This window comes from Haliotis asinina, chromosome 11, assembly GCF_037392515.1.
Source record: "Haliotis asinina isolate JCU_RB_2024 chromosome 11, JCU_Hal_asi_v2, whole genome shotgun sequence".
Taxonomy (NCBI): Eukaryota; Metazoa; Mollusca; class Gastropoda; order Lepetellida; family Haliotidae; genus Haliotis; species Haliotis asinina.
Genome location: NC_090290.1, coordinates 502,566 through 517,311, shown reverse-complemented (window position 1 = coordinate 517,311; position 14,746 = coordinate 502,566). Strand labels below are relative to the sequence as shown.

The 14,746-nt window shown below is 45.9% G+C and overlaps 1 protein-coding gene across 1 annotated transcript; it reads right to left on the bottom strand.

Moving 5' to 3' along the window:
- Nucleotides 1-1,301: 1,301 nt before the first annotated feature.
- LOC137256411 (proline-rich AKT1 substrate 1-like) lies at nucleotides 1,302-1,757 on the bottom strand. The gene has a single exon (XM_067794254.1). The coding sequence runs from the start codon at nucleotides 1,755-1,757 to the stop codon at nucleotides 1,302-1,304; it is 456 nt and encodes a 151-aa protein (XP_067650355.1).
- Nucleotides 1,758-14,746: the final 12,989 nt, after the last annotated feature.

The window sequence follows — 14,746 nt, the reverse complement described above, 5'->3', positions numbered from 1 at the left end:
TTGAAGAAATAGTTATATGTCGGGTTATATTTGTTAGAACATAAAATTGTAATATATTTAATGATAATTTTATACGACGTTGTGTAAAAGATGGGTCATGGGCCTCAACGTGGAGACTGTCAACAGGAGAAGTTATGAAGGACGCAAGACAAAGTCTCAGACCTTGATGGTGGACATAATCTAATAGTGTGTGGTTGCCGTTGCAAGCTCCACCATAGACGATGGAGCCATAATCAAGTTTGAAACGAACCAGTGATCGATATAGATGTAGCTTGATCCCCTCGCCACTAAGAATTAGAAACAACTTTTAACAAGCCAAGAGACTTCAGGTATTGGGTTTTAGGACTTGAATGTGTGGTAAACACATTAATTGTGAGTCAAAATGTAGACCCTAGAACTTTGTCTTCTTTTTAACTTTGATGGGCGTGCCATTTAGAAATAGTTCTGGGTCTTTACGCGATTTGTATTTACGACAAAAATGGATACAATTACTTTAGAAAATTTAAAGCCGTTTTCAAGACATCTTTTATTTATTTTGTTTAAACACAACTGTAGTTGTCGTTCGACTGCATGCATAGTTTAACAACGATGGGAAGTATCAAAATCATCCACAAAAAGTGATCCTCAATTGAATCTTTAAAACCTGGGACAAACTGTTGATCTTGGTACTAAATATTAAAATACTTCCTTGTGCGACACCCTTATCCTGATTGTAATGGTCAGACATGGCTGACCCCCTCGGACTTGCAACTGCCTGCCTGTTAAAAACTCTGATATAAAAAGGGGAAACAACCTCGTAATCCAAAGTCATGTAAATCCGTTAAAATAGCATTCTTCCAAGTAGTATCATATGCTTTCTCAATATCAAAACATACAGATACTGCATGTTGTTTAGGAACAATAGCATTTTTGACGAAGGAGTTATGCGTACTAATGACCAATAGTAGTTGTGTTCCTCTGAAAACTGAATGTTTGGAATACGGTTACTGGTTTAACGATACCAAATTAATCTGTTATTTACCAGTCGCTCCATGCTTTTACAAACATAACTGGTGTGAGATCTGTATGGCCTCGGCCAGGTTTGGGTACAAGGATTACAATGGCGTTACGCCGTTGGGGAGGAAAGTTTCTAGACCTCCATATATTTGCTCCAAGATATCCGAAGGTGTCCTGAGAAATGGTTGAGCCAAGTGTTTCAGTAGCTGGTAATGGATATTATCACAAATAATGAAAAGATAACATATATACACAGGCAAAATAGCGGGAAAAGGGCGATAGGGTGTTGAGATAGAATCCGATGCTTACTCCAATATGATAGATATGGGTAGTCTAGTGTAGTCCTGGCCTGGAAGGCCCTGGCTCGGCGGCCGTGTGGGACATAGTCCTGGCCTGGAAGGCCCTGGCTCGGCGGCCGTGTGGGACATAGTCCTGGCCTGGAAGGCCCTGGCTCGGCGGCCGTGTGGGACATAGTCCTGGCCTGGAAGGCCCTGGCTCGGCGGCCGTGTGGGACATGGTCCTGGCCTGGAAGGCCCTGGCTCAGCGGCCGTGTGGGACATGGTCCTGGCCTGGAAATCCCTGGCTCGGCGGCCGTGTGGGACATAGTCCTGGCCTGGAAGGCCCTGGCTCGGCGGCCATGTGGGACATGGTCCTGGCCTGGAAGGCTCTGGCTCAGCGGCCGTGTGGGACATGGTCCTGGCCTGGAAGGCCCTGGCTGGGCGGCCGTGTGGGACATAGTCCTGGCCTGGAATGTGGGACATAGTCTTTGAATCAATGGTAGTTGTGAATGGCGGGAAGGCGGAAATCTTCAACAATAAGATAATAATAATAAGGAAATCAAAACTACTTTTACTGGTAGTTAAATATGCATTTGAATCATAACCAAAAGGATTTCTCAATCTTCATAATAACAGATGATAATAGAAAAGTAAAACACTTTATGGATAACAACTTCTTTATTTCTATGGTGCGACGTTTCGGCATAGCTTCTTATACCATTTTCAAGCAAGATTAAAGCAATACAGCACAGAAAAGTTGGCTAGTTGTCGAGGCAGCAGCACGCTACTCAAACCGTTGACGAAGACACATAACAAAAAGTGGGCGTTTTCTCAGTCTTCATTGCAATTTTCATGATCGGTATGTATAACTATGAATGACAGTTTTATGGAATATTTGGATTTTCTTTTTGGACACTTCTCAATATACGTCTTTATACTTGGTCTCATAATCCTAATTACTTTATAATCATACTTGTATGCATTTTGAAACTTAATAAAAAGAAGCGATCTACGAATGTATAACAGGAATGTAACATGTAGACATTTCATAGTTTTCCTATATGAATCATAATTCGCACCCACGCCCTAGTGTACGTCGTCTGCATCATTACACTTAACGACGAAAACAATGATTCTGTTGAAAGCTACGACAACTTATTAAAACAAAAATGAAAATATTAGAATTAAAATTACAGGAGCAATGTCAGGCTATTACCTTGTTCGAGGAATGTATCAATCAATATCCACAAAAACAAGTGATATCTAATTATTTTAGATTTCTGAATAAAATAATTTTTGCTTTTTCATGGCAACACATTTTTCTGTATCTGAAATTGGTACTTGTGCCCTTTTCCTGGAGCAGAACTTAGAAACCTTTCAATACTCTAATTCCATACTCTGCCTGTTCAAGTAGCATATGACATAACTCAACAGTACCACTCTATTGCCAGTATCAACATTACTAAGGTACACCAAACCGTGGAAGCACTCTGACAGTCTGTTGTTCATTCAAGCATGCTAGTATATGAACGGCGTGTACCTGAATGTGAAGAACAATGTAACAGTTGACATAGTCATAACTGGCTGACATATTCATGAAGAGTATTTTACTATTTTGGGGGATACTGGTGATTTTGTCCTCCTGTTCCACATCTTAAGAAAGAGATGAATGACCCGCGTGGTAGTACCGTAGGTATATACACCTCAACCTCTGGAACACGCACGCCCTTGGTGGATGAGTATAAGGGCATACTCCCAATTGTCACAGGTGTAAGTCGTTAAGCCGTTCAGGTGAATTATAAATCTATCACTGCAGTTGTGTTAACACTGTCACCCAAACGTCATTGGATGAGAACTGATAGCATAGGTAAGCGTATGAAAAGTCCGATGACATGTGCGTATGTTTCTTTCCTTTTCTCGGAAGCCTGTATTCCTAACATCATAACAATTCTTGGAGGTTAAGTTCAACTTGAGACGACCACTCGATAATAGCAGTTTTCTTTGTAGTTTTAACAAAGCAACTCAAGGTTTGAAGCATGTTGTGTTTCTCGGAAACCTGTATTTGTATGAACAAAACAATTCTTGGAAATATACCATTTAGTTGGGTCGATAACGAGATGATATAGTGTCACCTTGAGTTGGCGAGGCAGAAGCACGCTACTCAAAGCGACGAAGACACATAACAAAAATGGACGTTTTCTCAGTCTTCATTGCGATTTTCATGATCGGTATGAGTAGTATAGGGAATGACAGTTCTGGCTCACTTTCAAGAAATGTCTCTACAAAGCCTTATTTACTAAATAAGGCTTTGGTTGGGCCATTAGCTCTTGCTACTATTACCCCTACTATAAAAAAGTTGGCGGTAATTACTGTGCCTTGGTTGGAGGTAACACTGTGCCGTACGGTACGATCAATAATTCTTCTCTTACAAACCCCCTACCCGGCCCACCCCTCAAGTAGTACAAGTTAGGTTCGTCGGCTTTCATATCCACTTTATCTATGTTGTAAGTTTTGACTGACCATATAGGATCGGTGGCTCGCTTACGGCTATCGCCCTCGTGTTCCCCCGGCTGGTATAGATACCTCACTAGGGCCCTATCTGGTATCTGTTTCTCCTTCCCACGCAATGGAGCGGCCGACTCTGCAACTATTGATTTTAGTTTGATAGCGTCTGCCGGTTTCTTACCGGTGAGACGGGTGACTTCATGGTTGATTGCCGACACCACCTTGGGTAACCTCGTGACCCATTCAGTCGATCGTTTTCCAGGGGTGGCCATCTCCCTAGCATACTGATAGCCGAACAAGCGCTCAGCCAAAGTCCTATTAAATCTCTCAACTATGGCTTGGCTGCGATGGGCTCCGGCCGTGCCACGCCTGACCTTTGTATCGTGTTTGGCTAGCAGTTGTGACACGGCACCCATGAACTCCCGTCCGGGGTCAACTTGCAGCTCTGTTGGCCACGTCAGTGGGCTGCGTTTGTATATGCGTTCGAATCCTCTGGCTACCTGGGCCGAATCTTTCGTGGTCAAGGGTTCTGCTTCCTTGTAACGACTGGCTACATCCACTACGGTTAAGGCATACTTGTACCTCTTGTCGTGGGGTAGGAACAGTAGGTCTGCCTGGTGAATGCTATTAGGTATGTTAATACCGAACCTCCTTCTAGGCACGTAGCGTGGTGCCGGCAAATAGATCTGCCACAGGGCTTGTTTTTCAAGCCACGCTTTGGCTTCCTCCGGGGGTACTCGCGCTAGTTTAGCTAGCTTATCTACTGCGTTAGCTCCTTTCCAGTACCCACGCGGGCTGTAGTAAATAGCCTCAAATTTTTTCATGTCCATACGCATATGTGTTTATTCCATCAATAGCTATCCAACGTTTCGTGTCCATAGGCGATAGGGACGTCTTGTTTATAGTCAGTCCGTATATCTTATGCCCATCACTTCTAAGTGTGTTCATTTTATGTCTAAAGGTACGGGTCTTGAACAGGGCTTCCTTGAATCTAGCGTGTTTGATGTGTTGTTTCACCACATACTTCTTAACCCCCTTAGCCTTCCGGATCTCACTATTGTCGGCTTTCAGTATGGAGTACATCTTAGGTCTCAAACCTATGTACTCGGCTATGGGCGTGCCAGCACACTCGTCCTTCATCTTACCTAGGACCTTTTTATTTACTGTACTGTGTAGGGCATGGGTCTTAGGGTAGTCGCTGGTGTCGTATAAATCGAGGTGTTTTTTCATGTCCTCGTACACGTCCTCAGTTCGAATCTCCATCAGCAGGGAATCCGTGTCAGTGTACAGTACTTCACACCTGTCGCCGTACTGTTTCTTGAGCTCGTTGTAGTAAAAGTCGTACATCAGGTGTTTGGATAAATCGAGGATGCTCATCCCCACGTAAACAGGCCGGTTGAATTTTATGTGGCTTTTCTTCATGTGTATGGCAACCAGGTTGTCTGTAAATATTTTATTACGGTTGAATGCCGGACTGGCTATCAATTTCCTGAGCTTGTCTTCCTCACTAGATCTAACCAGCTTCACGGTTACGCGTTTCCTCAGGTTTTCCATAGTCTTACCAAACACCGAGTTATTCATGAGCTTGTAGAGATTTTTCTCAAAATCACTGGTGGCTTTTTTTCGAAGGTCTGTGTTCATTCTGATGTAGGGCTCCATCCATGGGCTCTGGTCGAACATGAGCACCCTGTGTATTTTGGTCAGCCTCATACCCAACGACAGGTACAGCTGTAGGTTGCGATAGTGAACGATGTACTTGGTCTTATTCATTAAGTTAGGCACGAGTTTTTCAACGTCTGTCACACGCCCACCTGACAAGTTATGTTGGTACTCAGACATCCAGTCTGTGTTAACCCTCATACGTTCGGGGGCCAGGGGGTAGCTGTTGTGTGATGTGTGTAATTCCTTGGGATACTCTAAGTCAACCTCGAGGATATAACCTTTGTTCGAATCTGGTGCAACCCCCATAACATCAACGTGGGGTACCCATTCGAATCCCCCTGTAGGTAGATACTGACTCATGGCCCAGCCGTACAGGTTGTTTGCGTCGAGGTATAGAATGTGATTGGTTGGTTTGTTAGGATCGTAACCTTTCACGTATTGATTATTTGCTTTCGCGTATCGTTTGGATGCCATGGAAATCCCACCTCGCAAGCCTTTCTCAATGAATAGGTGCATGTCGTAATCTGTGAGCAATTCCAAATTAACTCCGGTCTTTTTAAGCAAGGCGTCCCACGACAGACCTGGGCTGGTGTAATACCATGCGGGGTCGAGTTTATACTGCTTTAAACAGGTCCGCCTGAACGTTTCAAACACGTCGGCTAACAGCAGTACATCTGTCCTCAAGTACAGGTCGTGATAATCACCCAGGTTCTTACAACCCAGTTTATTCCATACGTTAGTCGCGTGCGAGTAATCATCTCGTGAGACGGACGCCTCATTCAGCTTGCTATAAAAGCAGTCAATAGGGGGTAATCTGGTCTCGGTGAACTTAGCCCAACTATCCATGTACTCATAGGGGTACACACCCTTCCTCATAAGCAGGGGTCTAGTCTCGGCGTCTGTGTATCGATCGGTGATAGGGAAGGTATTGTTGGCCTTGACCAGACTGTCGAGTGACGACAGGAGGAACTGAAACGAGTCAATGAACCTAAGTCCGTTTAAGCTGAAGGAGATGTATCTCTCCATGTTGTTGGGGATGCACGTTATATTACCATCGATTTTCGCGATGGCCTGCATGATCAAGTGTGAGTCGTACCCTCTCAAGTTGTGAAAGACAACGGGGATGTTTATTGTCTTAGGGTTGATTTTAAGCTTGAGGTTGCACGCGTTGTGAGCGGCGCCTCTATACTTACCAGTTATGTGGCAGTGATCTCTCACCGAATCACCGTTAAGTATAGAGGCGCACACGTGACAGTTAGTGCTACTAGCGTGAGCTAGCCTGTCGGCTCGGGTCATACGCATGGGAGCGATTCTATACAATGCATTCCTAATAATTTTTTCTTCCTCCTGCAAACACTTTAGAAACCTTTCAGCCGCGTCAGGGCCCCTATACACTACCGGAGCTTTCGTTTCCCCGTCACAACGGACGACAATGTATCCAAACGAACAGGCTTTATGCTCTTGTGTCTTGTGGGTGAAGCTACCCCCACTAGGGGGTGTGGGGGAATCCCCACCCACAACTAAGGCTTCGAAGTCGGCGTATATGATATAAGGTACAGACATTTGGTTCTTGTGGTTACTGAATTTTAGGATATTTTCACCTTCCTTAGGCATGTCGACTCGTATGGCCGTCTGCCCCACACCTTGGCAATCATCCCGGTGGGATTCTAATAAATCAGCTCGACTGAAACCGTGTAGGCATCGTACACAAAAGTGTTTTTCCCCATCGTGTTTCGACTGGTCGTGCAACAACCGGCTGAGATGTTTTATCCACGTGTAGTGATACTTTTCACCTAGTTGGATCATGAATATATTGATAACTTGGCGATCCTTCACCGGGCTGACCCTGTGTACTATTGTTGTGTTACCTTCGTGCCCAAAGACATTTATAGCCAGATTATTCTGTTTTTCTACTTTAGTGATCTGGGATATGGGGGTGGGTTCATCTATACCATCCCAATTAAGCCCATCGTCTTGGGGATAACTAGAAAGCCTATCTGAATTCTTGCCAGCTGGAAATAAGGCTGACCTGATAGCTAACCTAAGGCAATCGTTTCCTCTATTCTTAACGTTTACTATGGCATGTTTGTTCCTATAGTAGGGAGGCAAGGCTAGGTATGACCCGCCTCTGAACGGCACGTAGTTAGCTATGTCTAGATAGACATTATCGATTTTATCTACAGCCCACCCGGACCCCAAGTGTGTATAGCGTTCTAGGTATTCTCGTATCTGCTGAAAACTTGTATCGATTGATGCGTCAATGGTCTCTGCATGTGTGACGACCTCTTGTTGACCTCGGAAGTAAGGCTGAACATACTCAGTGGCCCCTGTGGGGCCCCCAACCTGCTTATCGAGCGACATTTTCACTGTGATCTGAAACTTGATACTTCCTAGATTATTTAGTTCCTGGTTGACCTTATCAGCTATCAGAGGCTTGATATCTATAATGTCTATGTTTCTATCAACGTGCATGCGCCAACCTCTCAAATAGTTACCTACAGCGCGCTCAGTGCTCACGAACTGTAGGTCAATAGCTCTATTCTGCCGTAATAATTCTAAAAGCTGTGGTTTTCTCATACGGGAATACCCGCCTAAACCCAAATCGTGTGCCTCGGCTTTCAGTTGTTTTACAGTGGGACGTGCTACGGGGGCATGTGATAACAATGCGGTTAACCCGGCTCTCCCCAGGTTTGAATAACCCGTGTGCCCAAGCTGTTTTGCTTGAGCTTTTAATTGTTTTACTGTAGGAGGGGCTTCTAAACCTAGTAATCTCAACAATGCTGACTTCCGCATTCGAGAATACCCGATGACACCTCTCTGTTTTGCGACCCGCTTGAGCTCGCTTACAGTAGACATCGTGTTTACACCTAAGAGAACTAATGTCTAATTGGTTCACAGTAAGGGGAGGTAACTCTTAAGTGGCTATCTTGAGCAGTCGCCTACGTTCTTTTATATAGCCTTTTTTATTCTCGTAGATGAGTTGATGTCTGACTACGTTCGCTCCGTGAGCTTTACATAGACAGTAGTGTCCTTTAACCCCGATACCACACACAGAATACGTGTAGTTAGGACTTCCCATATGGAAACAACAGAACCCCTGATTCCTGCATTTCCTACCACAGGCCTCGGTCTTCCCCATAAGTATGTATTCGCATCGGTATGGAGCGGGTCTCATGTTTACTTATATAGGTGTTTTAGTTTAATTGCTTCGCAACCAACGCAGTAGCTGCTATACCCAACACTATGAAGCCCAGTTCACGATTCATTTGTCCCTTGGATGGTGTGTAGTACTGAGCGAGTGTGGGTTTATTGAGCGGTTCCAATTGTTTACCAGTTATTAGATAGTATTCTTTCATTGCTTCATCAACATCGTTGAATGTTTGAACGGCATGGTTTTCACGCTGTAGTTGTTTGTTAATAAAATCGATCCTCTGGAGACGTTTTTTAGCGTACTCAGCCTGTGCTCTTTGTAATTTCTCAGTAGCGAGATCGTGCCGCTTCCTTTCTTCCTGTATTTCAGCCGCGTGATCATCTCGTAGTTTCGAGAAGAGGAAATTACTCCCGGAAAATGCCAGGGCATTCACTAACGCCCCACCGACCATCATAGCTATCGTGGCCATCCCTATATTTATTTCATTATATTATCAGGTATTATTCCTTGTTTTACTAGGATGTCTTTTGTGGCCATCGCCATACCAAGGTTCATTATGAGCATACCCATATCCTGCAGGTTGAAATCTAGCTTGATAGTTGGTTGTTTAAGCACCATTTTAGTCAACCGAGCGTACCCTACGGCTAGACTGGCGACCACTGTGGCGTGGTATGCGTCGTTGACGAACGTTTTCCCCTCAGACATTATGTATATGATATAAAATATTAAAATTATAACATGATATGCGGGTCAATAGTGGGGGTGGGGGGCTCACTGTTGGGTGGTGGCTCACTGTGGGAGGGTACCCCCACGTATAACCATGTTATAACCACGGCAGCAGTTACACCTACAGCCAACAACAGTCGGGTTGGGTTGGTCACTTTATGTTGGTTACACCACCGTTTTTTACCGGCAGCTACTCTCTTAGGATTCTTCTGTCTGGTTACTGTTGAAGTGGTCTCCACCGTCACTGGTTCCTGTGAACTCACTGTTTGGGGTGTGGGGGGTATCACCTCGGGACTCACTGGTTCCTGTGCAGTATCCATCTATACTATTATTATTATTCTTTCTATCAAATTGACAATGTTTTGCCGTGATAATCGCCGCCGTCACTGGAGCCAACAACATACCATATTTGTGGTACAGCCCGCAGCTGATAGAGCTCACGGCGTGTTCAATAAAAGGGTCTTTCTCGAGGTCCTCCCACAGGTAAAGTCGGCGCTCTGGTGGAATGGGAAAGAAGTATGACACAATACCGGTGTATATCTGGGTCATAGCCGATCCTATTGTCTTTGTCATTTCTGCTCCGAGCCTAGACTCGTATCTAGCGTACAGCTTATCGATTTCTTCGGCTGACATTTTGTTAATTTTATCCGGAGTGTAGTCTCCAAAGTAATGTTTGGCTTTGCCGCCAACAGCCAACGCCACCAGTTTCTCTCGCTTGGGGGAATCCCCCACACCCCCAGTGGGGGAACCCTCCAACGACAATTGTTCGAGCAATTCCTCACACTCCATCTTATAATATAACAAGTAAGATTTAGTTTTAACTATATAATACCCGATACAGGCAAAACACAGAGAAATGAAGGTTAAGTTGCACACGACAAATACTTCAAATATCATAGCTTTTGCTTAGCTTTAGCTTAGCTTTGCTTAGCTTTGCTTAGCTTTAGCATACTATATATGCTACTGGTTGGTCGGTTTTTAGAACGAGCTTAGCGTGTTTAGTTTCAGCGAGCTGTTTCTTCACCCGTTCCCGTTCTAATTTACTCATCACATCGTTCTCTCTCAAACACTCCTCAAACGAATCCCTGTCCTTGCAGTGAAATAAGGCCACCCATCGCGTCTGCTCCCTGAGGTCTTTCAACACCGAGTTGAACTTCTGCGTTAGCACCCAGACGCTGTGATTTGCATGCCGGCCGGAGAAGGCCAGGTACGATAACATGTCTCTCTTTTTTGTTATCTCGCGATTAGCGCTGCAGTCGTCCAGTATGAACAGCGTCGGTTCCCCTTTAAATTTCTCGTGAAGAGCTTTCAACCAGTCCTGCAGGCGTGTTCCAGGGTCGATTTTGTGTACGTCCGGGTCCGTCATCACCCAAGGTCGCGCGTACGTTTTATTCATGCTCAGAGTAGGGCACATGATAACGATGTTATCGAACACATCCTTGTAGTAACCCTCCAACATATCCAACACGAAAACGGTCTTCCCACAGCCAGTCTGCCCGCACACTATGGCGCAGTGTGGGTCAGTGGGTAGTTGTGGCAGTTTATTGTTGGGGGGTGTGGGGGGTACCCCCCCATCAGTAGATGGCTTGCACGAATCTCCCATTGTCTATATTAAGTTGCGCGTCCATAATAACGTACAGATATAATTTCAACTTACCAGCGGTTTGAGCCTTCTTAGTAATCTGGATGGTTATCCCTTCGCTGCCGTTATCTATACGACGCCCGCTACCGTGCAGTTTATCATCATCCGTGGATCGCATGTCCAACCATAGGGCGTACTTGGTGGTCAGGTATTCACCGATCTGCACGGAGCCGAGGTCCAGGTCCTTTGTTATGTAATCCCCCACTGGTAGCTTTTTTATCTCATCCCACTGCTGGTGTGGTCTCATACCATGACTGAACAGCTGGTTGGGCACGCCCTCGATGGTCACTTCCACCTTTTCAATCTCGGGGTTGAAAAACTTCTCGCTGTCCCTCCGGAATGGATCGTGATCCTCCACGGGGACGACCAGTATACCTTTCATCGATCGCGCCGGCACGTTCAGGTTGATATTCCACACAGTGTCGCTCTTATCTCGCATGACTGATCTATGCCTCAGTACGCGATCGTACAGGATAGCCATCTTCCCAGAGTACTGGCTTCGAACCTGCCTGGCCAGCTCCGGGCTAGTGACCATGTCGAACTCCAGAGAGATGTTGTCTATGGTTTAACTGGCCTCATCACCGTTCGGCGTACGCACTACTTTGCTATAGTCGTTAAACGTGAGCTCGTATTCGAGCCTATCACCCAGCGCGGCCTGGTAAAACGGCGCGTGTCCCGTGAGCAACTCGAAGTCGAGCGGCACGCAGAATCGATTCCCGTATGCTAGAGCGATGGCCTTTTCACCGTCCGATAGCTTGTCTTGCTGGTCTGTCGTGAAGACGTATCCTATGCGCGCCCGGGTTGATTTGCTGATACCCTGGTACACATCATTGACTCGTTCTCCCTCGCTTTTCCAGAGATCCTTGTAGCAGTGAAACACGTCGCTGTCGTCGATGCTCAGCACCTCGTTACCGCTTATCTTGACGGTCGTTTTCTTGATGATAGCTCGACCCACGTTCCGCACTAGCTCGCGTTTGTCGTTGTCGGAGGTCAACGTGATATTGAACGCCAGTCGAACAGTGCCTGGTACAATGAGGTCATTCTCACCAAGGTTTGGAAATCTAACCAGCAGAGTTTGATTCTGGTCTATCTTGCTGGGATTGTTGGTGATGGTCACCGACTGGCGCACGGCTCTGGCTCCTAATGGCTCTCTCAATCTTCTGAAAGGATCTAATTTTCTGCCGTACATTGTTATATAAAAGAAATATATTTTTAATACTAATGGATGAAGATATAGATATGACGGAGATGCCGGGCGCTAGTGCCCAGGCATTCGATGATGAGCAGGAGACCTCATTTACTAGTTCACCATTGAACCAAGAACTCTTGGAAACAACGGTAAATGATTATTACGAAAGTTTAAGAAGAGATAAAAACTACGTTGAACCACAGGGTCGATACCATAAGAATTTTTTTATTGATACAAAGGGTGTTCTACGTCTTAAGTCTGACCCAGGGGTTGACCTCTTTAACAAGAGCAATAAAAAACCACTGGCCTTGTCAACTCTAGCCAGCCGCCATGGTGTTGAATTTATCCGTGAACATCTAAACATGAATGATTACGGTGGTGCAATACCTAAGGTCGTTAAAGAAGATCTGCAAGCTACCAGATCCCACCTCACCACTAGAGATGAAATGACACCACAGCGTGCTACAGAAGCCTCAGACAGCATAGAAAAACTATTGAGCACCTACTGGGACAAACCGTTACCGGGGTTTGACTTTCCGGTAAGGGAACTGCGCGGCTTAGACGAAGCCGTGAAACGCGTGCGTGGAGAACTCGTGAACAATATGGGGAAACTGAACGAAATAGACGAGCACATCGCTAGGGAAAAAACCAAACTCAACGAAACTGAAAACGATGATATGAAGCGTCGTATCAATGAACGACTACGCGATTTAGAAGACGAGAGACGTACACGATTGGAATCCGCTTCCTCGAATCGTGAACAGCTTCGATCCCAGATCAGTCGCATTCGGGAAACAATCGATAGAATACTGAACGAGGATACAACTTTAGCCAACAGGATTCGGATATTGTTCCGGGAGCAAGGGATCACCATCGCCAGTATTCTGACTGCATTGGGTTTCATCATATCAACCCTGATGGTGTCACTGACAGGGGGAACCCCTGTGGGGCCTGCCGGCGGAGGGGGAACTCCCAGCGGTGGTGGGGGTGTTAAAGACTGGATTAAAAAACTCGGGGAAGGCCTAGCTAAACTGGCTGGTAAAGCCGCCGAAGCCCTTCCCGGCATACTGGGTAGCATCGTCTCGTGGTTGTTGAGCGCTCTGTCTAAAACTGCCATGTGGCTCAGTCAAAACCTGTGGGCAGCCATCGTCGCCGTGGCGGGTCTGGTGTACGTAGCGGCTAAGAAATCTTTAACCAAATAAGTCCCAAAGCTACCCCACCAACCACTAGGGTCGTTTTACTATTAATATGCTGCTGATAGGGGGGTACCCCCACATGCACATGAGGGTGTGTGGGGGGCACATGAACTTTAGACTCCGGGGGTGGCGCCACTATACCCGTTTCACGTGGTGGGATGTGTGGGATATAGGGGGTGTTAATATCGGGGTTGATACCCAACTTTTGGTCCGCCGTGGCTACGACTATTTTGTTGTTATAACCCACCACTTTTTTTATTCTCAGTTGCATATCACTCGGCGCCATGTACAGCCCCACGGCGAACACGTAATTGACTTTCGATCTGGCGTATTCTAACACGTTTTGGTAGCGTTCGATGGCTCGCGGGAGATCAACTGGAGAATTGATAGCATCCTCAACGTTGGCAACGAACTGTTTCTGAGCGTCGTAAGCAGTTCCATTACCGATGATGTTGGAACGCGTTTGCGCCTGCGCACCCAACAGCGCCCACACGTACGTTCGAATCGAGTCGTTCAAGCGTATTGTACCAGGACGAGTGAATTCTTTCGATGTTTTTGAGATCATTTTAGTCCAGTCTGCGGTTGACTGCTCCACTTTCTGGACTGTGAAAGCAACACCACCTTTAAAGTTCATACGATCATCCCTCCATTCATTACTCGACAAAGCAAAGTCCTGCCTAAGTATACCTCGTTTCATTAAATCATCACTGACTTCTTTCACTGGTCGCGCGCCATCATAAGGAATACCCAACCCGTAGTTCGGCCCCGGCAAACGCCAACCCAGGAGCAACCACGATCTTCATGGGGGAGAAATCTACATCCAGTTTAGAGTAATACACACTATGGGAATACATTTTAAAACTATTATATAATGAGTATATATACTCTAAAATGTACATAACACTTCCAGGAATAACGAGCGGTGAGGCCGTTCAGCTGACGCACGCGATCGATAACACGTCAGGTCAACTCGAAGTCGCACTCTGCGATATCACCTACCTACCGCAATGGACTAACATCAATATCAGCAACAATAAGCTGTTCGTCAGTGGGGCTCGCAGCCAGATAACTGACGGCTACTACAGCGTGTGCTCTCTAAACGACGAGGTCTTCAAACCCCTGGGAGCCGAACTCAAGATGAACGACTCAAACGGCACAGTGGTGTTAATCAACAACGGAAGAACCTCATTGAGGCTAGGCCGACCATTAGCGAGGATACTCGGTATGTCTCCTGACGAGATAAAACCAACAACAACCGTCACAGGCACGAAGTTACCCGACCTAGTACCGTACCGAGAGCTGTACATTCATCTCGGTCAGGTGAGCACAACGTATAACATTCAAGGAGGTCACCCTTCCACTATACTGAGAGCAGTGCCGGTGAAAACTGAGAAATTCAAC

Excerpts from the sequence above, each read along its gene's own strand:
- LOC137256411 (XM_067794254.1), bottom strand. The coding sequence starts at position 1,757 with ATGTCCCACATTCCAGGCCAGGACTATGTCCCACACGGCCGCCCAGCC.